This window comes from Hyperolius riggenbachi, chromosome 1 (genome assembly GCF_040937935.1).
Source record: "Hyperolius riggenbachi isolate aHypRig1 chromosome 1, aHypRig1.pri, whole genome shotgun sequence".
NCBI lineage: Eukaryota > Metazoa > Chordata > Amphibia > Anura > Hyperoliidae > Hyperolius > Hyperolius riggenbachi.
The window spans coordinates 523,216,613-523,244,608 of record NC_090646.1 but is presented as its reverse complement, the minus strand read 5'-3'; the positions used below and the strand labels follow the sequence as shown (position 1 = coordinate 523,244,608).

Genomic DNA, 27,996 nt, shown 5'->3' with positions numbered 1-27,996 from the left:
TCCAAGCATTTACTATTGCTATTAATTACCTAAAATACTAATTTTGGTGTTATTTAAATAAGCTGTATTATTTTATAAAACTAAATTTGTTATTACTGGTTAAGCATATCAAGCCTGAGTACCCCCTTGAACCATCAGAAGTACGCGTACCACACGTTGAGAACCTAGGCAGTAGAGCATACAGCAAAGTATGCTTCCAAGTCATTACTGAGCATGTGCAAGCAGTCTAACGCAGCTAATAACGTCATTGCAGTGCGTTATTCTGCATTAAATGTTGTTGCAACGTGCGACCTTAATGTCACACTGTGAAAGAGGCCTGAGTTTTTTATTTCATAAATTTTGGATCTGTACCTAATATGTTGCTGCACATAGAGGTAATCTTTACCTTCCAAGTTATTACCGTAAGGATACATTTACATCATGATGCGCAGAGGGCCGTGCGATCGGAATGCAATGCGTACGATTGCACGCCTTCTGCGCTGGTACGTGCTGTTGATCCCATTTATTACAGTGAATGGGTCAGCACTGCGCTTGTGGGCAGAATGCATGCAGCAGTACGCAAGCGCATCATACTGCTGCATAGCGCCTATGGTGTGATGTGCAGATGATGTGAAGTGCTGTCTATGCCCTTCTGCCATTCTTGCGTGTCTCACATCATACGCGCTTCCGAATGCGCATGGAAGCGCATCATGATGTGAACAAGGCCTAACCCTCAGTCAGACTTATACTAGGTACACATGTTGCGGTTTCCCGTTCGATCCGTGGGATTGATCGATTATTTCCGACATGTTCGATCAGTTTTCAATTGATACAGCTGTCGATTTTGCATACTTAACATGCAAAATCTTCGGCTGTATCGATCGAAACCCGATCGAACATGTCGGATCGAGCGGGAAATCACAACGTGTGTACCCGGCATTAACCACCTTACTGGAAGCAAGTCATTTTGGCAATTCTTGAGAAAACTGCTCCACCTGTGTTGTGTACCCTCAGAGATGGTCAGTGATCTGCTAATAATTCTTGCATGCACGCAGATTTGAAGAGAACCTAGGTTGTAATATTCATTAACATTTAACATTAATGTCAAGCTCTTGTACAGCTCTTTTAGAAGGTTTATGGGTGACAGGGGCAGATACCCACTTGCATGTACTGTAAATCATTCTTCTTTTGAAACTCTGCTTCCCCCCCCCTGTCCAAGACCACCACTGCCATTTTTATCCAAAGGGTTCCAAAGCTCTGTTGCCACCTGCACCTGCATAGTCTCAGCCTTCCCACAGCTCGGCATCAGAACACTTCAGAAAAAAAGGCCATGGCAGTTTTGCTGAAGAGGGTGGAGTTTCAAAAGCGGAATGATTTACGGGTGAGTGTCTGCCATCACCCGGGGTTTTAATAGAACTGTACAAGAGCTAGATGTCAGAGGGTTTTTTTTGTTTTGTTTTGTTTTTTTTTTTTGCTTTTTAAAGCGGACCCAAACCAAACATTTTTTTAATTAAAAATATTTAGTTGCACCACTCTGACACATACAAAGATAAATAAACACTCCTTCAAACCTATGATCATTTCAGTGCATGCTTTTCACCCTTCTCTTTTCATAGCTAGGGTTATACTGGGGGCAGCCATTAGCAATTCCTCCATTGCCAGACACCATCTACTTCACCAGTTTGCCGGAAAAATCCCGGCAATTTGAAAGGAAGGGAGGGGTTCCTCCAATAAATGTAAAATATTGTATATTTGTCATCATGCAGCTGAAAAAAGGCTGCTATTTATTACTATAAGTTAGAAAATAGATTTTATTTCTGAAATCTTGTATTTTTAGTTTGGGTCCACTTTAATCTTGGTTGACTTTATGCAAATTATGTGGAGCATGGAATTGGCTCAATCATATGAACATCCTGTCTTATATTTTCATTGGCCCAATTTTAACTACTTCTGGACCAAGGGGATAGAGATCTACGCCTTGTTTTGATGGGCTCCTGGCTGGCAGGGCGTAGATCTCTATCACCGGCCCCTCAATGATCGTGCGCACCGAACTCACCGCACTTAGCTGTCTTATCACAGCTAAGGCCTCCGGGTAGTGTCAGGAGGCATCACTGATTGGCTCCTTGTCGTGTGAACGTTGTGAGCCAATCACAGCGATCACCCGGTGAAAGGCAACATAGTTGCCTTTCTGCCTTCCTCTCCCTGTCTCTGTGTGAATCTTTTGTGCAGGGAGAGAGGCACAGCCTGCAGCCGTAACAGGCGGTGTGCTTTTAGTAAAAATAAAATAAAGTAAAAAATTTAACAATTTTTTTTTTAACCCGATCTCTTCTCCCCCCCCCCCCCCATTCATCCCTTGATTCCTGTGTGTGTGTGTGTGTGTGTGTGCGTGCGTGCGTGCGTGCGTCTTTTTTTTACCCCACACACCTGGGCGGAAGGACAGCATGGAGCAGGCTGAAGCTGTGCCGGACGCTGCTAAACAAGCTGTGGATGCATCTGGGCAGTCTGTGAATGCTCCACAGGTATTGTGACTCCTCTCCTCTGTTCCTCAGGGCTAATTTAGGTTATTTTATCTTATGAGGTTATTTTGTTTGTGTTTCTCTCAGGCTGTGATGCACACTAATAAGAAGTGTAGGAAATGTGATGTTAAACTACCATCGGGGTATAAAGGATCTCAGTGTGTAGATTGCTTAGCTAAACAGTCCTCTTCCATATCTACACCTTGGTTGGATTTGATTGGTCCATTTCCAAGCTGCATCAATTTGCATAAAACATTTACATAATTAGCATCAATTCAGAATTATTTGCATATTGTCCATCCCTATGAGGAAGTAGACCTTGATAATTTTATCAGGTGTAATAGTCTGACTATTACACCTGACTATTACACCTATAGTCTGCTAAAGACTATTGGAACTAGATAACCAGGACTTTCTGTAACAGGTTATTTGAAATAAACAAGCATACAGTAATTAAAAGCTGTTTTTGATAGTCTACTTTGGTGGCAAAACATGGTACCTTTATATATTTCCATGTCATCTAACATAGTTTAAACCAGGGCTGTGGAGTCGGAATTGGAGCAGTTTTGGGTACTTGGAGTCTGTGGTTTCATAAACTGAGGAGTCGGAATCGGAGTTGGAGTCAGATGATTTTTGTACAGACTCCACATCCCTGGTTTAAACCGTTTAAAGAGGAACTGTACTGAAAATCACATAATCATATTGCTTATTTTATACAAGGTTCTAAATTTATTTTGTAATTATTTGCCCATTGAAAAATCTTTCCTCACCATTTTCTTTCCCTAATTTACATTCTGAAATTTATCACGGGTGATGACATCTTTACTTGCTGTCAGATACAGCTCTGCAGAATGTTTTTGTATACTCCGAAGCCACTAGAAAAAAATACCTGCTCTCCCAGAATGATCTGGAAGGAGAATTCCACCTAGCTAAACAGCCTAGGCTGTGGTATCACTGGTAAGGCGGGGCTACATACCCATACACAGCAATATATAGTTATAGGAAGTGTTTTTCATGCTGAAACCAGGATAATTGCTGTAAAAATGGGTATCCTTAATAATTTTCTTCATTCTACTAGATGTCACTACAGGGATTTTTTAAAGGACAACTATAGGGAGAAGTCTAAGGAGGCTGCCATATTTATTCCTCTTTAAGCAATACCAGTTTCCTGGCAACCCTGCTAATGTCTTTGGATGCAATAGTGTCTGAATAACACCAGAAACAAGCATGCAGCTAATCTTTTCAGATCCGACATTAATGTCGGAAACACCTGATATGCTGCATGCCTGTTCAGGGTCCATGGCTAAAAGTATTAGAGACAGAGGATCAGTAGGACAGCCAGGCAACTGGTATTGCACAAAAGGAAAAAAAAACATGGCCGCCTCCCTACTGTTGTTTTTTTAACCAGCCGGGCGGTATGGACGAGCTCAGCTCGTCCATCACCGCCGGAGGCTGCCGCTCAGGCCCTGCTGGGCCGATTTTCTTCAAATAAAGAGCAGCACACGCAGCCGGCACTTTGCCAGCCGCGTGTGCTGCCCGATCGCCGCCGCTTTGCGGCGATCCGCCGCGAGCAGCGGCGAAAGAGGGTCCCCCCAGCCGCCTGAGCCCAGCGTAGCCGGAACAAAAAGTTCCGGCCAGCGCTAAGGGCTGGATCGGAGGCGTCTGACGTCAGGACGTCGGCTGACGTCCATGACGTCACTCCGCTCGTCGCTATGGCGACGATCTAAGCAAAACAAGGAAGGCCGCTCATTGCGGCCTTCCTTGTTTATTCTGGGCGCCGGAGGCGATCGGAAGAACGCCTCCGGAGCGCCCTCTAGTGGGCTTTCATGCAGCCAACTTTCAGTTGGCTGCATGAAATAGTTTTTTTTTTATTTAAAAAAAACCCTCCCGCAGCTGCCCTGGCGATCTTAATAGAACGCCAGGGTGGTTAATACTGTCTTTCATTAGTCATGATCTCCATTATTTTTATATCCTAAGCTTTAGGTGCACAGCAGTCAAGGCATTTTCCTTTTGTTGTTTTAGAATAGTAGTATGAAAGCTGCCTTTTTGTGTAGCTGAAGACATTATGATTTCACAATGACCTTGTCAGATGCAGTGTGCTAAGAACAGATAGCAGTAAGCACACCCTTCCATCCCCAATGCTTCTGGTCAGTGTACTACCCACAAGCTAAGAAAAACCTCTCATTCCAGGAAGAACTTTGTTTTTTAGTGTCTAGAATTTAAACTTTTTTTTTTTTTCTAAGGAGAGGCAAATCGGGCGCAAGGGAACCTTGAATGTGCTTGGAGTGAATTTAAACCACTCCCCGAGGCAGCTTTTTAATGTCCTCGGGAACCTATATTAGGCAGTCTCATTTCACGCGCATGCTGAATACAGCTTTGCTAATTCAACAGACTAAACTTTTTGGTTGCTTTTTGATCTTCTCATTTCTGCACGATTGAGTAACCAGAAGAAAGCCATTACTATCCAAATGCCCCAAAGTATCCCACTTACAATATGCCAAACATCACAGAGACCTTCTGGTACAAAGTCATCTAGTGTGATGACCCTAAAATTAAACATTTGGCCATAACCGTAGATGCTACATCTGTAGAGGAGTCAACAAGGCCTATGATGAAAGTTACACCATTCCTACTTTGAAAACATGGTGGATCACTGATGTTTTGTGGCTGTGTGAGTTTCAAAGGCACTGGAAATTTGTTCAGAATTGATGGCAATATGAATGCAGTAAGTTATCAAAAACTTTGCACTCATCAACTGGGAAGCTAAGCATGGGACATACTTGAACATTTCAACATGAGAATGATCCACTACACAGGGCCAAGTTGATCTGTCATTGGCTACAGAAAAATACAGTGAAGGTTCTGGAGTAGCCATCCCAGTCTTTTGACCTCAATATCATTGGGCCACTCTGGCGAGACCTCAAACGTGCAGTTCATACAAGACAGCCCAAAAATGTACAGGAACTAGAGGCTATTTGCCAGGAACAATGGGCAACTTTACCATCTGAGAAGATAAACCGCCTCATCCACAACTACCACAAAAGACTTCTAGCTGCCATTGATGTTAAATGAAACCTGAAAAATGTATACATACCCGGGACTTTCTCCAGCCCCCTTCAGGCTATTCGCTCCCAGGAGTAGCTTGCTAGTGTAAGGGTTTAGGGCTCTGCCTCTGACACCGGAGACCAGAGTTCGAATCTTGGCTCTTCCTGTTCAGTAAACCAGCACCTATTTAGTAAGGCTCTTGGGGCAAAGCTCCCTTATACTGCTAATGCCTACAGAGCATGTCCTAATGGCTGCAGCTCTTGTTCTTTGAGTCTGCCAGGAGAAAAGAGTGATATATAAATGTTCCTTGTCTTGTCCTTATGGGCTGCCTCGGTCCTCCGCTAGCTGGCACGTTAAGTCCTTCAGTCGGGGCATACTGTGCATGCGCGCCCCGTCATGCTGTGCCTGTGTAGTACTAAGAGAGCATGATGGGGGTGAGCATGCAGCCGCACTGCGCATGCACGAACTCTCCTCGACAGAGGAATTACTGGGTCGGCTAGCAGAGGTTTGAGGTGGTCTGGGAGGATGACGAGGGAGCCAACAGCCCGAAGAGGGCTAGAGTAAGCCCCAGGTATGTAAACATTTTTTTTTTTTTTTTTTACGTTCGTCTCAGGTACACTTTAAAGAGTCTGAAGCGAGAATAAATCTCGCTTCAGACCTCATAGTCAGCAGGGGCAAGTGTGCCCCTGCTAAAACGCCGCTATCCCGCGGCTAAACGGGAGTCCCTTACCCCCCGAAATCCCCTCCGAGCAGCGGGGGATCTCTTCCACATTGAGGCAGGGCTAACCGCCACAGCCCTGCCCCACGCGCGTCTGTCAGCGCGTATCTCCGCCTCTCCCCCGCCCCTCTCAGTCTTCCTTCGCTGAGAGGGGTGGGGGAGAGGCGGCGATGCGCCGCTGATAGACGGCGCTGAGAGGCAGGGCTGCAGCCGTTAGCCCGGCCTCAACAGCAGCAAAATCTATGACCAAGTTGGTCGTAGATTTTGCAGGGGGGTTTTGGGGGGTCAGGGACCCTCGTTTAGCCGCGGGATAGCAGCGTTTTAGCAGGGGCACACATGCCCCTGCTGACTGAGACAAGAAGCGAGATTTATTCTCGCTTCAGTGTCTCTTTAACGGGAGCAATATATGGTATTAAGAACTGGGGTATGTAAATGTTTGATTTAAGGTCATTTGGGGTATGTGCAATAAATGGGTTCAGCCAACCACTAACCGTGAGTGAAAGAAATTTTTTTTGTTATTCATATTGTATGAAAAATGGTTAAAGGAGTCGTCATGTACCTCTCTCTCTCCTGGCTCTCTCTCCGTGGCTTCCTCCAGCCCCTTGCAGCTGACATGTCCCATGCCATAGTTCCACTCTCAGCCGCTGGCCTGGGGTCCCCGCCGGTGCAGAGGCCGACCTCCTCTAGTGCACCTGCGTGAGTGCCGCTGTCAATCAAGTCCACGGTATACTGCGCCAACGGCTGAGAGCGGAGCTGCGGCATGGGACGTGTCAGCTGCAAGCTGCTGGAGGAAGCCCCGGGTAAGTACAGCGGGGGGTATGCTTTTGCATGATAACTCATTTAACAAATCATGAATTCTGCCAGGGCATATGCTCACAGCTGTAGGTGTTATTTGTGTTACAGTTTAGCGATTGCAGCAATAAAACAGAAGTATTTCATTATTGGTGACAAAAGAAAAATTCCCTTTAACAAATCTTTTTCCACTTTCAAAAAGGGAAATAAATAAAGCCAATGAAAGCCAGCAACTGCTCATCACTTGTTGGTAACTGAATATCTACCTAGCAACTAGAGGCTTTGATTCCTAGGTTAATGGAGAATTTTATGCTGGGATAATTTGCTTATCAATTTTTTATTACTCATTTATTATAGAAGAAAAATGCATAGTCATTTTAGAAATATTTTTTTCCATTATCTGTTCAAAATCAAAAATTAATTGCATGGGTCATCATGGGATAAACTTGACGGGTCGTTGGGTTATAAATGGAAATAATTATTTGATTTGGAGTTTCAATAAAATTTTCCTGCCTTTGCCATCAGATACTATCCAACATTATTCATCAGAATTCACTGTTTTACATTGATCACATGCATTTCTTATTTTATTTATATACAATAACATACTTGATTGGATCACTATGGATAGTTTCAACATAATGGACTGTATAATACTGTAGTTGCATATCCATAGCATCCTTGTATAACAAGTAAGGCTGAGTTGCTGGCATGGCCATGCCACAGCTGTAATCGCTACTAAAGTAGTCAAGCTATGGAATTGGCAGAACAGCAGAATCAGTTATGACTTGTGGTGGTCACATGACTGAGTCATGTGGACAAGAAATTAGCTGTCTTTCAAACCAGAAAAAAATGCTAGATATTGCTTACTTTGAGAAGTGCAGCTCTTAGACATCTGAAGTGAAAGGGACAAGTAGGCTGACATATTTACTTTATTCTAAACAATAGCAGTTGCCTGGCATTCTGCTGATCTTTCATGCATCAGTAGTGTCTGAATCACACACCTAAAACAAGCATGCAGCAAAATCAGTTAGTCAGACTTAAGTCAAACACCTGACCTGCATGCTTGTTCAGGGTCTTTGGCTGAAAGTATTAAAGGCAGAGGATCAGCAGGACAGTCAGGCAATCTGCATTGTTTAAAAGGAAATAAATATGGCAGCCTCCATAACCCTCATATCCCTCTCACTTCAGGTGTGCTTTAAAGAAAGAAAAAGTCATAACTCGCATCAGTAATCAGATCTTTTAGGGTGGAGCGTGCCTGTGGAGCTGCAACATTGTAGCCTATTTTGTGCATATAAAAGATACTATTTGGCCTTTTTGAATCCTCCTTGCAGTGAAAGGTACTCTTGAACTATCCAACAGAGAAGAAATTGCAACTTTATGTGGAAGGAGAGCTTGCAGTTTCGTGTCCCTTCCTGTGTGATTGAGAATTGATCCTTGGTGTAAATCTGAATACCTCTTTACTACATTTATTGGCTCAGGCTGCAGGAATCTGTATATCAATCCTAAAGCTATGTACACACATGAAATTGTTACCCACAGGGATGAGAACTTGATCCTTTGAGCGACAGCTGTGTGCCCAATGCTACACAGATGTCACTAGCATGCAGGCTGGAGGTGCATCCTGTTGCTAGGGGGGAGGAATGACGCATGGTGCATAATGGAGCAGCTTCTGCTGGGCAGTTTGAGTTGAATGATGCAATTGAGGGTGCTCGGGGATCATAGGTCACTTAAGGTGATTTTTTTTTTTTTTTTTTTTTTTTTTTTGTACTTTAATTATTATAACCGATAAATGAATCAAATGGATCAAAAATTGAGTTGTCATTTTCATGTAGAATTGATTATAATCAGCCGATATTCAATAGAATTCTTAAAATGAATTAATCGAGTATGTCGGGTTATTTCAGTCAATGGAACAAAAATCGAGAGCTTTTCATTATGTATTTGATCGACCTTTACTTGATCTGATTCATAAGGGTAATTATTTTGTGATCGAAAATAGCCTCCGATCGATTAAAGGTGGAAAAATGGAACAAAAATCGACTGTAGTGTATGGGCAAAAAATAATTTGTTTGATCGATTCATTTATTTTGAATCAATTCTAAGAAACAATAGGTCAATCGATGATCCTATAATCAACCAGTGTGGGGGAACGGCTCCTGTATACACACCCACACACCCCACCCCCCCCCCACGCACACGCGTGCTAGACTCTCCCCTGGTGTGGTCTTTATCGGCCTCCTCGGTCAGCACGTAGTGAGAAGAATATGGAGGCTGCCGTATTTATTTCCTTTTAAGCAATACCAGTACCTGGCAGCCATGTTGGTCTGTTTGGCTGCTGTAGTGTTTGAATAACACCAGAAAACAAGTATGTGGCTAATCTTGTTAGATCTGACAGTAATGTCGGAAACGCCTGATTGTCATGTTTGGTCAGGGTCTATGGCTAAAAATATTAGAGGCAGAGGATCAGCAAAGCTGACAGGCAACTAGTATTGCTTAAAAGGAAAAAAATATGGCAGCCTCCTTAAACCTCACCCTTTAGTTGCCCTGTGTAAACTGGCCTTTATTCACAATTGCCTTCATGGCTGTCTTTAAAATACTCAGCAACTGCCTCTTCTAAAGTATAAATTCTCCTGGATTCTGAAATGTCAGGAAACCAAAGCAACAAAGATATGGCAACCATTCATTGACGACCAAGGATAAAAGTTCAAACAGCTTTGTACATTTAAGCCTGAAATCGGTAAACACGGACCCAACAATGGATGACGCCTCTGCGTATTTTCTGGTGTGTTTTACAGAGTATCCTGTAATGTTCTGTGGTATCCACATGCTCTGCAGTATTGTGCTCCTGGGATTTGTGGAACTGGTTAAATCCCGGAATACAAATCTACATTCTCTGCACCCAGGAGCTAGAAATTGATTTGAAAGGATTGCAGTTTCAGCTGTCATAATTATTTCAAGTCACCTTCTAGCTTGAGCAAAACAGTATGTACTGAGCTTGGCTTCATGCTGCAATTATACTTTTTATGACAGATAATTAATGGCAAGCCTCTTCAGTGCTGGATTTCTAAATGTGGTTTACTCAGAGAGCGGGAGAGCAATTTCTGGCTGACCGGACAGAATTGTTCATGGAGCCATTTTGTACTGAATAGATTGGCTTCTCTACGGAGGTGATATGTGTGCTAGAAGCATTTAAACTATGGAAAAGCTTGTTCTGAGGTTGTTCGAATTCCTCTCAAGGCTATTTTTACTGACAGCTCTTTATTTCTTGTCCACACACAGAGCCTGAAGTGTCCATATGTGTCACGAAAGTATAAGGCTGCATTAGAAACAGCTTTACCTGCTGTCAAAAAAAGAAATCAATATTGTTGCCCAGGTTTCTGGCTTCTTTCTTTGCTCATTAGGAGCTGCCTAAGTACACATAAATGTAAAAAGTTAGACCTGCATATCTGACAATAATCTGATGTGAACAGCTAAACTGTACATTTTGTACACATTTCAACAGTTAATTAGAAAAGGAAGTTCTCAATCTACTACAGGTTTATGCTCTAAAATGTATACTTCATATTCATTTACATTAAAGCGTACTTAAGGTAAAAATGACAGACCCTTTCATGAAATGTTAATGGGGATGGATGGGGGTTTCTCAGACACTGAAGCGAAAAAAAAATTATGATGATATGATTTGTATGTGTAGTACATCTAAGAAATAAAACATTAAGATCAGATACATCAGTCTAATTGTTTCCAGTACAGGAAGAGTTAAGAAACTCCAGTTGTTATCTCTATGCAAAAAAGCCATTAAGCTCTACGACTTTCAAAGTCGTGGAGAGGGCTGTTATCTGACTTTTATTATCTCAACTGTAAGTAAACAAATGTCTTTTTCTCTGCCAGAGGAGAGGTCATTAGTTCAGACTGCTCTGAAAGAATCATTTTGAATGCTGAGTGTTGTGTAATCTGCACATATTATAGAATGATGCAATGTTAGAAAAACGCTATATACCTGAAAATAAATATGAGAATATTTTCTTTGCAGCTAATCTTCTAGTAATTATTCATAGTACACAACCAATTCATTATATCATATATTTTTTTCCACTTCAGTGTCTCTTTATATGCTTACCTAATCCGGTGTCAAGTCTCAGGTGATACTCTGCCCCACTTCTTGAGAGTGCAGCCGTGGCCATGCTTCTGAAGAAAACTATTTGGAACTTGTCGACTGCATTGCCGCATCCAGCCCTCCCCCAGCTTGGCAGTCACCAATTAGGCGGCTGCTGAGCTGGGGTTGGGCCGCAGCAACGCAGATGGGGCTGGCCAGAGCCTTGGTGACGATTTTGAAAAAAATCGCCAAAGCCGCATCTGAGGGGGGCAGAGGGATCATCTGCCTTGAGGGATGACGCCAAAAGTATTTAACCCTAACACCCCCCCCCCCCCCCCCCCCCCCCCCCCCAGCAATAAAATAATCTCGTTGGACAAGTGTGGACCATCTTATTTTGTTTTGTTGCTGTTCAGGTCTTGCTAACCAGGTTGAGCACTGTCCAATGACTTTGTGGGGAGACGTGGTACCCACACGCTTCTGCAGAAACACTGTCACTGGAGTGCTCCTCTGATTGTGAATGCAGCGTGTTGGCATCTGCAGTTAAAGCAAGGGGAAATGGCGAGAACCATCCTGTGCTGTATACTTAAATCCATGGAAGTTACATTTGTACTATAGGATGCCCAGGAGGCAGGTGATGGAGGTGGCAGCTCCCGAACAGCTGTTTTGTGTAAAAAGAACACTTTCTTGCAGCATTTGGAAGTATGGACAGGAAGAGCAGATGATGCTGTGCATGAATGCCAACTGCATCCTCGTCCCCTACCCATATGTAACCAATCACAACAGACGATGGAAAGGGTGTACACATGCATGCACAGAAATAAAAAAATATGTTTACGTACGTTGGCTACGACTCACTGTCCAACTACAAGTACCAAGGAGTCCTATTATGTTGTCCTGTGAGCATGTATAAAGTGCAAGTTGGTGTTTTTTACTGCTTAGAAAATTTAGAAATATACACATTTGTAGCTCTTGCCGGCCACATAAAATGACAAGGAAGGCCAAATTCGGCCCATGGGCCTTGAGTTTGACATCTGTGCTGTATGGAGTAAGATTTTGTGACTCTCAGATTTCTGTTGATGGCTAGGTCCCAATGAATACTTGTAGGGTAGCAAACTCAGTGATGCTTGTGAAGCATCTTAAAGAGACACTGAAGCGAGAATAAATCTCGCTGCAGTACTTATATTCAGCAGGGGCACGTGTGCCCATGCTAAAACGCCGCTATCCCGCGACTAAACGGGGGTTCCTTACCTCCCCAATCCCCTCGTGGAGTCCCGGGCAGCGCTTCCGCATTCAGGCAGGGCTAATGGCCGCAGCCCTGCCTCACGCGAGTCTGTCAGCGCGTAACTCCGCCTCTCCCCTGCCCCTCTGTCTTCCTTTGCTGAGAGGGGCGGGGGAGAGGCGGCGATGCGCCGCTGATAGACGGTGCTGAGAGGCAGGGCTGCAGCCGTTAGCCCTGCCTGAAGAGCAGCAAAATCTACGACCTAGTTGGTCGTAGATTTTGCAGGGGGGGGGGGGGGGGGTGAAGGGACCCCCGTTCAGCCGCGGGATAGCGGAGTTTTAGCAGGGGCACACATGCCCCTGCTGAATATAAGCACTGAAGCGAGATTTATTTTCGCTTCAGTGTCTCTTTAACTGTGGCAGAGGGGAGCAGAAGATGAGTTGTGTGGTGGGTGCATAAAGGTGGCCACTAACTGTCCAATTTCTAGCGAAAAATCGTTCGAGCGGTCAAATTCTGATCGGACGAAAAATTGTTAACTACACCATCAACTAACCAATCTTTGCTTCCTATCTATCCCGACCACCAAGAAAATCCAAATTTCCGTTCGACGAAAATTCATTCGGGCGACATTTTTTTCACTCGTTCATAATCGATTGTGTCCACCAATGGAGATTTACAACCAATCCGATCAGAATTTCTGATCGCTCGAACGATTTTTCGCTAGAAATTGGACCGTTAGTGGCCAACTTGAGAATTGCAGCAGCATTCATCATCTGTTGAAGATTTCAGCGATCCCTGAAAAGCAAGAGTTACTTACTGTTGAATATAAAAATGTTCATTTGTTAGTACAATGTTTTCAAAACCTGTACTTAAAGGGAAACCTCAGACCTCTAATAGTGCTGTATTTATACTTGCTTGGGGCTTCCTCCAGCTCCTGCGGTCCATGGCCTCTCTCACCATCCTTTCCGGGCACTCCGTTCTCTCGTAGTTATCTTCATTAATTTAGCCGGTTGCGTTCTTCTGTTCATGCTTGACTGTGCATATGTGTACCATTGTTTAACGCTGTAATGTCCTTGTGTTAACATTGTATTGTCCTATGTATTTTACAGCACTGTGTAATGTGTTAGTGCTTTATAATTAAAGTTTAATAATAATAAGTGATCCAACATACTCTGCTGGATTGTGTCTATTAGATAGAAGGCTGCAGCTGCTGTAGCAAATATCAGCATTCGTTCATTAACACTTTAAAAAAAGTTGATTAAAGTGACTGTCACACTAAAAATAAAGTTGTCCCCTCCACCGTTAGGAAGTCTTAACGACCTAACTAATTACCCCTTGTGTCCCCTATACTTGGCCCCTTCCCCCTGTTAGAATTCATGTAAATAAATCATAAACAAATAACATCCAAATAAAAAAAAAAAGCTTATCTAAAAAAAAAAGTGCTGCAAAAGCTAATTTAAACCTCTATTCTCCTGTGTTAAACAGTTTAGAAGGAAGCCAAAAAGGCAATACTGAAGTTAAAAATCTCTCTTACTTTTGATGTGTGCTGAACAGCAAGGCTGTTATTCCCAAGCTCTTAAGAGGCCGAGAGGCCTCATACCATACTGCAAAGCATTCTGGGGCTGCTTCTTCCCACCTTGGGTCTTCCCCTCGGCTGCTAGTGAGAAGTTACAGGCTCATGTTACAACAGCTTGTAACGCAGTCCAGCTTACAGCACTGAAAAATCTCCTGGCAGAGTACACTGCAGGAGTCCGCTATTGTTCCTAGCCACATGGCTAATTAATATTCACTGCACAGTAGTGTTGTCTTTTTTCGGAGTCGAATCATTAGGAAGCAGGGAGGACATGACAACACAATTGGCTTCATAGGAGACAGACAAACATGGAACCTGTCATGAGCTGTCAGGAGCATCATTCTCTGCAAATACTATATAAAAATTCTGTGAAATCCAAACGTGGACAGTGAAATGCATATGTAATGTAAGTACAGCCAATCTTTAGCTACTGATATGTGTGTTTTTTCTATGAGACCTTATACCTAACAGCTCCTCTTTAACCACTTCGCCATATCTGGACGCATATATCCGTCCAGATAGGCAGTGGTGCTGCATCCATGTGGTGCGCGCGATCGGGCGCGCCCCCGCTACCTCCCACTGCCCCCCCGATCAGTGAATGGGAATATAATTCCCATTCACCGATCTAAGTCCCCGGCAGAAATACCGACGCTTTCTCATCAGAGAGCGTGGTATTTCTGCCCCCAGGAAACTTCTTCTCTTCATTTTAGTTCCTAGATGCGAAATCGTTCGCATCCAGGAATTTTTTGAATGTGGCCATCTTGTGGCCAAACAGTAAACTGCACCCACATACTTTTATTAAATAAAAAAATACATTATATTACATCTAAAATTAGCAGTTTCCCTTACAAACTAAAATTACCCAAATACATTTTTGTATTAAAAAAAAAAATTACATTTAAAAAAAAAACAAAAAAAAACTACATAAATAGTTACCTAAGGGTCTGAACTTTTTAAATATACATGTCAAGAGAGTGTCTTATTAAATTTTTTAAAATTATAAGCTTGTAAATAGTGATGGACGCAAATTGAAAAAATGCACCTTTATTTCTAAATAAAATATCGGCGCCATAGATTGTGATAGGGACGTAATTTAAACGGTGTAATAAGCGGGACAAATGGGCACATAAAATGCATGGATTTTAATTACTGTAGCATGTATTAATTTTAAACTATAATGGCCAAAAACTGAGAAATGATTTTTTTTTCCATTTCTATCTTAATCTTCCTGTTAAAATGCATTTACAGTAAAGTGGCTCTTAGCAAAATGTACTACCCAAAGAAAGCCTAATTAGTGGCGGAAAAAACGAGATATAGATCAATTAATTTTGATAAGTAGCGATAAAGTTATTAGCGAATGAATGGGAGGTGAACATTGCTCGGATGCATACGATTTTCGAAGATGTAGGCTGAAGTGGTTAAAGAACAAGTGACACCCATGCTAACCTAGAAATAAAAAACACATATATAAGTAGATAATTACTACTTCTACTTACATAACACATGTATTGTGCTATCCACGTAATGATTCCTGTGAATTTTATAAAGGAAAAGCAGAAAATCCTATTTTAGGCAGTGGCCATCTTGCCAAACTAATGCTGACATCATATCCTCCCTGACTCTAGTTTTCCCCCCTCCCTTCTCTTGCTCATTGTGTATTCATTAGCTGCCCTCCTCCCAGAGTCTTCAGGCACTCCCACTGAGGTGTATACTAACAACTGCACTGTCTATTTTTTTTATTTACACATCCAATCACTGAGTCACCTCAGCCTTGCTTGTAAACACAAGTAATCAGAGGGTGTTTCTGATAAGCAGCTAGATAGGGAAATAAATGAATGAGGAGGAATATATGATAGATAAAAAGAACTTCCAGCATTCAACTCTTTGGCACTGTTTGGCACTAGGTCCAGTGCTCCTAAAGTATGCGATAACTACAAACCATAACAGCAGAGCAAGTTTTGAATGCAGAATTAGCATCTTTATCTCTTAATACACTCAGACCAGTTGCTGTTGAAATTTGATTTTTATGGTGACAATACCGCTTTAAAGAGACTCCGAGCACCTCTCGTGGACATGACTTTGACTCCAACCAGTACTGCATAGTACTTAAAGATGCATATCATTCTGTAGCTTGTGCTCTCCTCTTTCATTTGATGCCTGAATCACCGTTCTACACCAAACATTTTTCGTTCGATTTAAATTTTTAAAATCGCGGCTGCCATCTTGGCTATGTTATAACTTCTGGGTCACCCCTGTCTTTTCTGTTAGAGAAATGCATCACTGAATGAAGCAGGAAGAGGAAGTGAATGGCCATTGCAAGAGGCTCCTCCAGAGGGGTCATAGCACGACTTTGTTGGAAGTCGTCTGTCTTAAAGGCATGCCCATGAGAGGTGCTCGTAGTCCTTTTAATAATTTACATGTAGAATAAAGGGGGTGACAAAGGCTGTAGAACTGCTATTATGGGGGATACAGTGGTGATCAACCAGGAAACTTCATTATGACAGCTCATTGGTCGCCTACAGAGCACAGTAGAGGATTTTGCATACTTACTGGGATGTCTAATTCTAGTCCTCAAGGGTCGAGGTACTCACACATTTTGGGCACAGCTCAAATTAATTGATAGGACTGAATCAGGTAAGGTGCGGTTCATCAAGTAGGACATATTTCTCCATTTTTCTGTCCAGCCCAAAAACTGCAGGCATATGGGCCTCGAGGACTGGAGTGGGATATCCCTAGCGTACTACAACTGCAAACCTTTGTACTGAGCAACATCTAATCTTTCTATATTTACCGGTATTTTAAACAACAATGAATTGTTCTTTTTTGTTGATCTCATTGTTGGGCTTGTTTTTGGATGTATAATGGTTTCCTCTTGACTAATGAATGCTTGATTACTTTTATTCACTTTTTTTTGCAGAAATGTTTTCAAACCTAAGTATTTTATTTTTTATTCACAGATTTTAACATTTGAAACAAAGAATCCTACAGAGTTAGCGGAACGCTTGAGAGCGGTGTGTGGGAATCAGAGCAACGCTTATGCACGCTTACTTGAATATCGCTTAAATGCCTTGCGAGGTTTGTGGAATGCACAGCGCCAGCTGGCCCTGGAAGAACAACATGAGAGGGATGGCTCTGATGAGGAAACTCTGGCATTGCTCAAGCGACAAGGCCTTCTACAACAACCAGAACAGGCACCATTTACATCTCGAATGGGACTTCTGTTGGTATTTCCCCTTATTCAGTCTCAGAGCAAAACAGACCCCTCTCTTTGTAACATAACAGCTGAGGTGCTATTGAACTGCCTTCGGGACTGCCAGCCTTTGAGCTTGACTAAAGAACCAGCTGACTGCTTGAATGGAATTGAGGCTCTGCTTTGCTCCTGGCTAGAGGACTCTTCTGCTTTGGATCAACAGTCCTCTTTCAAGCAAAAAGAAAACTCTGCTGCTGCCCTGGTTGCATTGGCATGTGCCAGGTATGTACTCTGAGCAGTGAAGTGCTTTGCTTTCTTGGTGCATTAAGCTGTACATCTAGAGAATAAATCAACCATAATGCGTTAATGCAGACAAGCGCTTATCCACATTGCTGCTGGATGCCTCGGGGTGCCTGCACTGTGCCCGTCTCAGGCATTGTAACTGCACATGCAATGGTGCACCTTCCAACTGTTTGTGTGATGCTACTCATTCCCAGTAGGTCTTTCTGGAATTAATGGCAGGGTAGAAGAGGCAGTGCGTTAGAGCAGAGGGTAACTATTTGGCTTGAGGAAGGGCACAGAGCTCGAAACAGCAGGCTGTCACAGATAAGCCAATTTTGCTGATGCTTTTATGTAAGTTAAGTACAAGATCATTTTTATTGGTAGTGCCAGCCTTCTTTCACTTGTTGGTGCAGAGGGTATTGTGGATGTTTCCCTTGGTAGCAGATAAGTGCTTGTTTCTGCTGTGTTACTTAGTTTTATTATACTTCTAGTAGAGGTATGCTTTTAGTTACATAAGTGTTTTATACCCCTAAAAAAATCTCATAACCTCCTTATCCCACTGCCAGTCTTCTTTTGCTCTAGTTTTCTTATTTTTTTTTATTATTTGGGAGAAATATTGCAGTTTATCATTTTTTAGTAGGCCAGCCATATTGAAAATAAAATCCAATGTCGATTCAATTTCAGATGTATGTTTTGTTCCAATTGTCCACTGCTGTCTGTGGTATTGTTCCTCAGAAACAAAAGAGAGAAAAACAAAACGTAATAGTGTAGTAGTTCTTATAAGTTCATGCACCTCCACCTCACTTTAATATCACAGACCACTGTGTAAACACCTGCACATAAAATGCTAAGCGCTCACCAGATCTATATGCTGTTCATTCACAGACAGCATATCGCACATATTCAATTGTAGACTCCTTGTAGATGATCCTCTTTGTTACTTGTTAATAGTACCTCAGAAAAAAATATAATAAAAATATATAGTGTAGGATCTTAGAAACCTGGGAGTCCTATATCAGTGTCCCCGTGAACACAGCACTCAGCGTCTCCTATGGTGCTTATACACTCGTGTATTCAAGGCCCAAACACCACCAGGTGCTCATCTATACCAACACTCCACCACTAAAAACAGTGCAAACCTGCACCAGTGATAATGATTGAGCTCACCGACTATAGATGCTGCTCTATGACAAACAGCTTGAAACGCTTAGAGAATGCCTTCCGTATATTGCTCAGCTGATCCTTGAGTCAGATCATTAACCTCCTGAAAGACTGAACAGACGCTCTCATAGCGCAACACAATCGTTTAATAAATGAATAAAAGGTAGGGTAGTATCAAACTCACATATTCGAAGTGATAAAATCGCATGTAATAAAAGAATCCAGCGTCCTGGATCAAACAGTGATGCCTCCGTGTGCCGTCCTTAGCTCCGCCCAACGCGTTTCGTCATTAAGACTCATCAGGGGCTTGTGATTGGACGGCACATTGGAGGCTTTATATCCTTGAACAACTCCTTCCTATTGCGTCATCATTGTGGACAGGCCGGCTCACCCCGCTCATTCCCACTAGCCTAACCGTACTACATTACCCATAATCTCCATGGTAACTTCCGCCGCTTCCTGACGACTTCCTGGGCAATGGAACGCACGAAAGAGGATGTAGAATAAGGTGACATAGCGGTGGTACGCAACCCCCTGACCTGTGACCGTGTGAGCCTGTATGGTCTTCCTCAATCATGCGCACACCAATAATCCACATTCCTATTACAAATTCCTATTATAAACCATTAGTTGACACCAGTAATCCCTCACTCTGTATATCGCTAAAGGGAGGTAAGCTTACCCCGCCTCAAAAATCCACAGGAAGAACTACATTACCCATAAGCCCATGCCCTCCCAAGCCCACCATTTAACGAGGATTATAGCTGATAAATAACCCACCCTACATGAACCGTGCAAGTCCTTCAACCTCCCATAGCGTTATACATTCACACTAAAAAATCATGTAAACAAACACAATGCAATAATTACGATTGATCAACTATGTTAAAAATTCCATTCTCTTAAAGTGACAAAGCCCCTATATATATATATATATATATATATATATATATATATATATATATATATATATATATATATATATATATATATATATATATATATATATATATATATATATATATATATATATACTTTAAATTGAAGCCCATAATCTCTCATTGTTCAACTATACATAAATTTGATGTAGTAAATTCTATAGATACCCATACCCTTATATGTCTACCTGGGAGGCACCATATAACAAACCCCCAACCCAAATAACCTAGTTCTAAATCTATTTTGCCTATAAATGTATAATAATAAATATAATTTTGGTGCATTTATAGGCAAAATAGATTTAGAACTAGGTTATTTGGGTTGGGGTTTTGTTATATGGTGCCTCCCAGGTAGACATATAAGGGTATGGGTATCTATAGAATTTACTACATCAAATTTATGTATAGTTGAACAATGAGAGATTATGGGCTTCAATTTAAAGTATATATATATATATATATATTGGGGCTTTGTCACTTTAAGAGAATGGAATTTTTAACATAGTTGATCAATCGTAATTATTGCATTGTGTTTGTTTACATGATTTTTTAGTGTGAATGTAAAACGCTATGGGAGGTTGAAGGACTTGCACGGTTCATGTAGGGTGGGTTATTTATCAGCTATAATCCTCGTTAAAAGGTGGGCTTGGGAGGGCATGGGCTTATGGGTAATGTAGTTCTTCCTGTGGATTTTTGAGGCGGGGCAAGCTTACCTCCCTTTAGCGATATACAGAGTGAGGGATTACTGGTGTCAACTAATGGTTTATAATAGGAATTTGTAATAGGAATGTGGATTATTGGTGTGCGCATGATTGAGGAAGACCATACAGGCTCACACGGTCACAGGTCAGGGGGTTGCGTACCACCGCTATGTCACCTTATTCTACATCCTCTTTCGTGCGTTCCATTGCCCAGGAAGTCGTCAGGAAGCGGCGGAAGTTACCATGGAGATTATGGGTAATGTAGTACGGTTAGGCTAGTGGGAATGAGCGGGGTGAGCCGGCCTGTCCACAATGATGACGCAATAGGAAGGAGTTGTTCAAGGATATAAAGCCTCCAATGTGCCGTCCAATCACAAGCCCCTGATGAGTCTTAATGACGAAACGCGTTGGGCGGAGCTAAGGACGGCACACGGAGGCATCACTGTTTGATCCAGGACGCTGGATTCTTTTATTACATGCGATTTTATCACTTCGAATATGTGAGTTTGATACTACCTTTTATTCATTTATTAAACGATTGTGTTGCGCTATGAGAGCGTCTGTTCAGTCTTTCAGGAGGTTAATGATCTGACTCAAGGATCAGCTGAGCAATATACGGAAGGCATTCTCTAAGCGTTTCAAGCTGTTTGTCATAGAGCAGCATCTATAGTCGGTGAGCTCAATCATTATCACTGGTGCAGGTTTGCACTGTTTTTAGTGGTGGAGTGTTGGTATAGATGAGCACCTGGTGGTGTTTGGGCCTTGAATACACGAGTGTATAAGCACCATAGGAGACGCTGAGTGCTGTGTTCACGGGGACACTGATATAGGACTCCCAGGTTTCTAAGATCCTACACTATATATTTTTATTATATTTTTTTCTGAGGTACTATTAACAAGTAACAAAGAGGATCATCTACAAGGAGTCTACAATTGAATATGTGCGATATGCTGTCTGTGAATGAACAGCATATAGATCTGGTGAGCGCTTAGCATTTTATGTGCAGGTGTTTACACAGTGGTCTGTGATATTAAAGTGAGGTGGAGGTGCATGAACTTATAAGAACTACTACACTATTACGTTTTGTTTTTCTCTCTTTTGTTTCTGAGGAACAATACCACAGACAGCAGTGGACAATTGGAACAAAACATACATCTGAAATTGAATCGACATTGGATTTTTATCTAGGATTTTGGCATTGGCCTACGGACACCGTATAGAGCGCTAACACTATTTTATATAAATATATATTTGTTTACATTTTGGTGTTGCGAACCGGTACTGGAAATTTGTAACATGTTTCAGCATTTTTATAGCATTTTTATGTCATTTATTGAAAAGAGGAGCGCAACACCTTCTTTGCATTTTATCTCATATTGAAAATAAGAAAAGGTGCATTGCTAAAACTCCAAAAGATTCCGTATACCGTAGTTCAGTTTTAGCCGCCACTGAACCCATACTCCATGGTGAGGACTCGCTCGTAAAAACAATAAGTCTCTGAACAAAGCACCATCCATCAAAGGTTAGATAAGGCTATTCTCCTGTTCTAGGAATACCTCTCTGCATAATCCAGAGTGGTCAGGCAAATATAAAAATATAAGCAAAACTGCTTTGTGCTGAGATTATCCTCTTTATTCAGACAGCAATAAAATACAAAGTTACATACTGAAAAGAATTGCAGCATGCTGAAAATGAATCCTGCAAACAAAGCACTCATGTACTGTATATGCTTGGTACTAGCAATAGCGAAAAACAGGAGCTTGCTGATGTGGCTGGTATCAGTAGTGTCATGATGTCACATATCTTTGTCTCCTCCTCTGGACCTATGCTCAACCCCATTGGTTTCAGCCAATGGGTCATCTATGACATCAAAGGAGGGAGAATCTGTTTACTCTTTAGGCCACACCTCCTTAGAAAACTTCACTTTGCACAAGAATTGCACAATGGAAAATACTTAATAAAAATACTTATAGGAAACAAACTGGATTTCAGTCTAAAAGGAAGTGCTCTGGCGCTATACCATTCTATATTGTTCTAGCATTTAGGCCTCATTTATGTGTATGTGATGTTGGCAATGCAGGTGGCCACCGTGATGTAAGGCATGTTGCTCCACAATTTTCCATTATGTGGTTTGCGATCCTACTCTAATGAATGGAGTCATATCACAAACGCGCAGAAATGCATGCAACCGTGCATTGCGATTCCACAGTGAATTGCAAAACATGGATGGAAACCTCTGAAATTGCAGTGTATTTTTTGCTCCTTCTGATGTCCCTGTGGATCGCATCACAGCACATTACTGAAAGTACAGCCTTAATTATGTAAGTGGAAACGAGGCCTTACAGGTGAGTCCCCACCACAGAGTGAGAGTGACACGAAGGCTACCTGAACTGTATGTTATTGAGACTCTTGTAATTTGGAAGTCCACAATGCTGTTTATTGTTCTGCACCTTGAGTTTTTTTGTTTCTGCACACTTAAAGGAGTACTGTATTGGGGTACGGGAAAAAAAGAGTTGAACTTACCTGGGGCTTGTAATGGTCCCCCGCAGTCGTCCTGTGCCCGCACAGCCACTCACCGATGCTCCTGTCCCCGCCTCCGGTTCACTTCTGAAATTTCCAACTTTAAAGTCGGAAAACCACTGCGCCTGCGCGGCCGCTTCCTCGCTCCCGCTGACGTCACCAGGAGTGTATTGAACAGCCCCAGTACAGTCTGCGCCTGCGCAGTACACTCCTGGTGATGTCAGCGGAAGTGAGGACACGGCCTTGTAGACGCAGTGGTTTTCCGACTTTAACCACTTGCCGACCGCGCACTCATACCGCGCGTCGGCAAAGTGGCAGCTGCAGGACCAGCGACGCAGTACTGCGTCCCCGGCTGCAGGCTAATCAGGAAGCAGCCACGCGCGCGGCTCCGTGAATAGCCTGCGGGCCGCCGATCACGGCTCGCAGGCTAAATGTAAACACAAGCGGAAATAATCCGCTTTGTTTACATTCGCACAACGCTGCTAACAGTAGCAGCGTTGTACCAGATCAGTGATCCCCGGCCAATCAGCGGCCGGGGATCGCTGTCACATGACAGGCAGGAGCCTGTTAGAGGCTACACAGGACAGATCCGTTCCTGTGCAGCCTCGGATCTCCGGGGAAGGGAGGGAGGAGAGGGAGGGGGGGAATTTCGCCGCAGAGGGGGGCTTTGAGGTGCCCCCCCCCCCCCCCCCGCAACACCCAGGCAGGCAGGAGCGATCAGACCCCCCCAGCACATCACCCTAGTGGGGAAAAAAGGGGGGCGATCTGGTCGCTCTGCCTGCACCCTGATCTGTGCTGGGGGCTGCAGAGCCCACCCACACAGATCAGCTAAAACAGCGCTGGTCCTTAAGGGGGGGTAAAGGGTGGGTCCTCAAGTGGTTAACCACTTGAGGACCACAGTCTTTTCGCCCCTTAAGGACCAGAGCCTTTTTCTCCATTCAGACCACTGCAGCTTTCACGGTTTATTGCTCGGTCATACAACCTACCACCTAAAGGAATTTTACCTCCTTTTCTTGTCACTAATACAGCTTTCTTTTGCTGCTATTTGATTGCTGCTGCGAGTTTTAGTTTTTATTATATTCATCAAAAAAGACATGAATTTTGGCAAAAAAATGACTTTTTTAACTTGCTGTGCTGACATTTTTCAAATAAAGTAAAATTTCCTATACATTTGAGCGCGAAAGTTATTCTGCTACATGTCTTTGATAAAAAAAAAAACCATTCAGTGTATATTTATTGGATTGGGTAAAAGTTATAGCGTTTACAAACTATAGTGCCAAAAGTGAATTTTCCCATTTTCAAGCATCTCTGACTTTTCTGCGTACCTGTCAGGTTTCATGAGGGGCTAAAATTCCCGGACAGTACAAATACCCCCCAAATGACCCCATTTTGGAAAGAAGACATCCCAAAGTATTCAGTGAGAGGCATGGTGAGTTCATAGAAGATTTTATTTTTTGTCACAAGTTAGCGGAAAATGACACTTTGTGACAAAAAAAAAGGTTTCCATTTCTTCTAACTTGCGACAAAAAAAAATTAAATCTGCCACGGACTCACTATGCTCCTCTCTGAATACCTTGAAGTTTCTACTTTTCAAAATGGGGTCATTTGTGGGGTGTGTTCACTGTCCTGGCATTTTGGGGGGTGCCTAATTGTAAGCACCCCTGTAAAGCCTAAAGATGCTCGTTGGACTTTGGGCCCCTTAGCGCAGTTAGGCTGCAAAAAAGTGCCACACATGTGGTATTGCCGTACTCAGGAGAAGTAGTATAATGTGTTTTGGGGTGTATTTTTACACATACCCATGCTGGGTGGGAGAAATATCTCCGTAAATGACAATTGTTTTATTTTTTTTTTTACACACAATTGTCTATTTATAGAGATATTTCTCCCACTCAGCATGGGTATGTGGAAAAGTACACCCCAAAACACATTATACTACTTCTCCTGAGTACGGCGATACCACATGTGTGGCACTTTTTTTGCACCCTAACTGCGCTAAGGGGCCCAAAGTTCAATGAGTACCTTTAGGATTTCACAGGTCATTTTGAGAAATTTCATTTCAAGACTACTCCTCACGGTTTAGGGCCCCTAAAATGCCAGGACAGTATAGGAACCCCACAAATTACCCCATTTTAGAAAGAAGACACCCCAAGGTATTCTGTTAGGAGTATGGTGAGTTCATAGAAGATTTTTTTTTTGTCACAAGTTAGCGGAAAATGACACTTTGTGATAAAAAAAAAGAATACATATCAATTTCCACTAACTTGTGACAAAAAATAAAATCTTCTATGAACTCATCATACACCTAACAGAATACCTTGGGATGTCTTCTTTCTAAAATGGAGTCACTTGTTGGGTTCCTATACTGCCCTGGCATTTTAGGGGCCCTAAACCGTGAGGAGTAGTCTTGAGCCCAGATGTCTCAAAATGACCTGTGAAATCCTAAAGGTACTCATTGGACTTTGGGCCCCTTAGCACAGTTAGGCTGCAAAAAAGTGTCACACATGTGGTATCGCCGTACTCAGAAGAAGTAGTATAATGTGTTTTGTGGTGTATTTTTACATATAACCATGCTGGGTGGGAGAAATATCTCTGTAAATTACACATTTTTGATTTTTTTTTACACACAATTGTCCATTTACAGAGAGATTTCTCCCACCCAGCATGGGTATGTGTAAAAATACACCACAAAACACATTATACTACTTCTCCTGAGTATGGCGATACCACATGTGTGACACTTTTTTGCAGCCTAGGTGCGCTAAGGGGCCCAACGTCCTATTCACAGGTCATTTTGAGGCATTTGGATTCTAGACTACTCCTCACGGTTTAGGGCCCCTAAAATGCCAGGGCAGTATAGGAACCCCACAAGTGACCCCATTTTAGAAAGAAGACACCCCAAGGTATTCCGTTAGGGGTATGGTGAGTTCATAGAAGATTTTATTTTTTGTCACAAGTTAGTGAAAAATGACACTTTGTGAAAAAAACAATAAAAATCCAATTTCCGCTAACTTTTGACAAAAAATAAAATCTTCTATGAATTCATCATACACCTATACCTTGGGGTGTCTTCTTTCTAAAATGGGGTCACTTGTGGGGTTCCTATACTGCCCTGGCATTTTACGGGCCCAAAACTGTGAGTAGTCTGGAAACCAAATTTCTCAAAATGACTGTTCAGGGGTATAAGCATCTGCAAATTTTGATGACACGTGGTCTATGAGGGGGCAAATTTTGTGGAACCGGTCATAAGCAGGGTGGCCTCTTAGATGACATGATGTTTTGGGCCTGATCTGATGGATAGGAGTGCTAGGGGGGTGACAGGAGGTGATTGATGGGTGTCTCAGGGGGCGGTTAGAGGGGAAAATAGATGCAATCAATGCACTGGGGAGGTGATCGGAAGGGGGTCTGAGGGGGATCTGAGGGTTTGGCCGAGTGATCAGGAGTGATCAGGAGCCCACACGGGGCAAATTAGGGCCTGATCTGATGGGTAGGTGTGCTAGGGGGTGACAGGAGGTGATTGATGGGTGTCTCAAGGTGTGATTAGAGGGGGGAAATAGATGCAAGCAGTGCACTAGCGAGGTGATCAGGGCTGGGGTCTGAGGACGTTCTAAGGTGTGGGCGGGTGATTGGGTGCCCGCAAGGGGCAGATTAGGGTCTAATCTGATGGGTAACAGTGACAGGTGGTGATAGGGGGTGATTGATGGGTAATTAGTGGGTGTTTAGAGGAGAGAAGAGATGTAAACACTGCACTTGGGAGGTGATCTGATGTCGGATCTGCGGGCGATCTATTGGTGTGGGTGGGTGATCAGATTGCCCGCAAGGGGCAGGTTAGGGGCTGATTGATGGGTGGCAGTGACAGGGGGTGATTGATGGGTGGCAGTGACAGGGGGTGATTGATAGGTGATTGACAGGTGATCAGTGGGTTATTACAGGGAATAACAGATGTAAATATTGCACTGGCGAATTGATAAGGGGGGTCTGAGGGCAATCTGAGCGTGTGGGTGGGTGATTGGGTGCCCGCAAGGGGCAGATTAGGGTCTAATCTGATGGGTAACAGTGACAGGTGGTGATAGGGGATGATTGATGGGTAATTAGTGGGTGTTTAGAGGAGAGAAGAGATGTAAACACTGCACTTGGGAGGTGATCTGATGTCGGATCTGCAGGCGATCTATTGGTGTGGGTGGGTGATCAGATTGCCCGCAAGGGGCAGGTTAGGGGCTGATTGATGGGTGGCAGTGACAGGGGGTGATTGATGGGTGGCAGTGACAGGGGGTGATTGATGGGTGGCAGTGACAGGGGGTGATTGATGGGTGATTGATAGGTGATTGACAGGTGATCAGTGGGTTATTACAGGGAATAACAGATGTAAATATTGCACTGGCGAATTGATAAGGGGGGGTCTGAGGGCAATCTGAGTGTGTGGGCGGGTGATTGGGTGCCCGCAAGGGGCAGATTAGGGTCTAATCTGATGGGTAACGGTGACAGGTGGTGATAGGGGGTGATAGGGGTGATTGATGGGTAATTAGTGGGTGTTTAGAGGAGAGAATAGATGTAAACACTGCACTTGGGAGGTGATCTGATGTCGGATCTGCAGGCGATCTATTGGTGTGGGTGGGTGATCAGATTGCCCGCAAGGGGCAGGTTAGGGGCTGATTGATGGGTAGCAGTGACAGGGGGTGATTGACGGGTGATTGACGGGTGATCAGGGGGATAGATGCATACAGTACACGGGGGGGGGGGGGGGGTCTGGGGAGAATCTGAGGGGTGGGGGGGAGATCAGGAGGGAGTAGGGGGCAGATTAGGGACTAAAAAAAAATAGCGTTGACAGATAGTGACAGGGAGTGATTGATGGGTGATTAGGGGGGTGACTGGGTGCAAACAGTGGTCTGGGGGGTGGGCAGGGGGGGGGTCTGAGGGGTGATGTGGGCGATCAGGGGGCAGGGGGGGGGAAATCAGTGTGCTTGGGTGCAGACTAGGGTGGCTGCAGCCTGCCCTGGTGGTCCCTCGGACACTGGGACCACCAGGGCAGGAGGCAGCCAGTATAATAGGCTTTGTATACATTACAAAGCCTATTATACATACGTGCAGCGGCGATCCGGGCGCTAGTAACCCGCCGGCGCTTCCGAACGGCCGGCGGGTTACAGCGAACGGTGGGCGGAGCCAGTCCCCGGCGGCTGATCGCGTCACGAATGACGCGATCGCCGCATAGCCACTCCCGCAGCCGCCCCCGCCGATGGGCGTATTGCGGTCGTTTGGGCCCGGACT

The 27,996-nt window shown here is 43.5% G+C and overlaps 1 protein-coding gene across 2 annotated transcripts in view; it reads left to right on the top strand.

The window, feature by feature from the left end:
- The window catches only part of HECTD4 (HECT domain E3 ubiquitin protein ligase 4), a 218,182-nt gene that overhangs the window by 25,399 nt on the left and 164,787 nt on the right, over positions 1-27,996 (top strand). For both annotated transcript variants that reach the window (XM_068245864.1, XM_068245855.1), the window contains exon 2: positions 16,899-17,413. In XM_068245864.1, the coding sequence (XP_068101965.1) occupies positions 16,899-17,413 (515 nt within the window). The remainder of the gene's footprint in view (positions 1-16,898; positions 17,414-27,996) is intronic.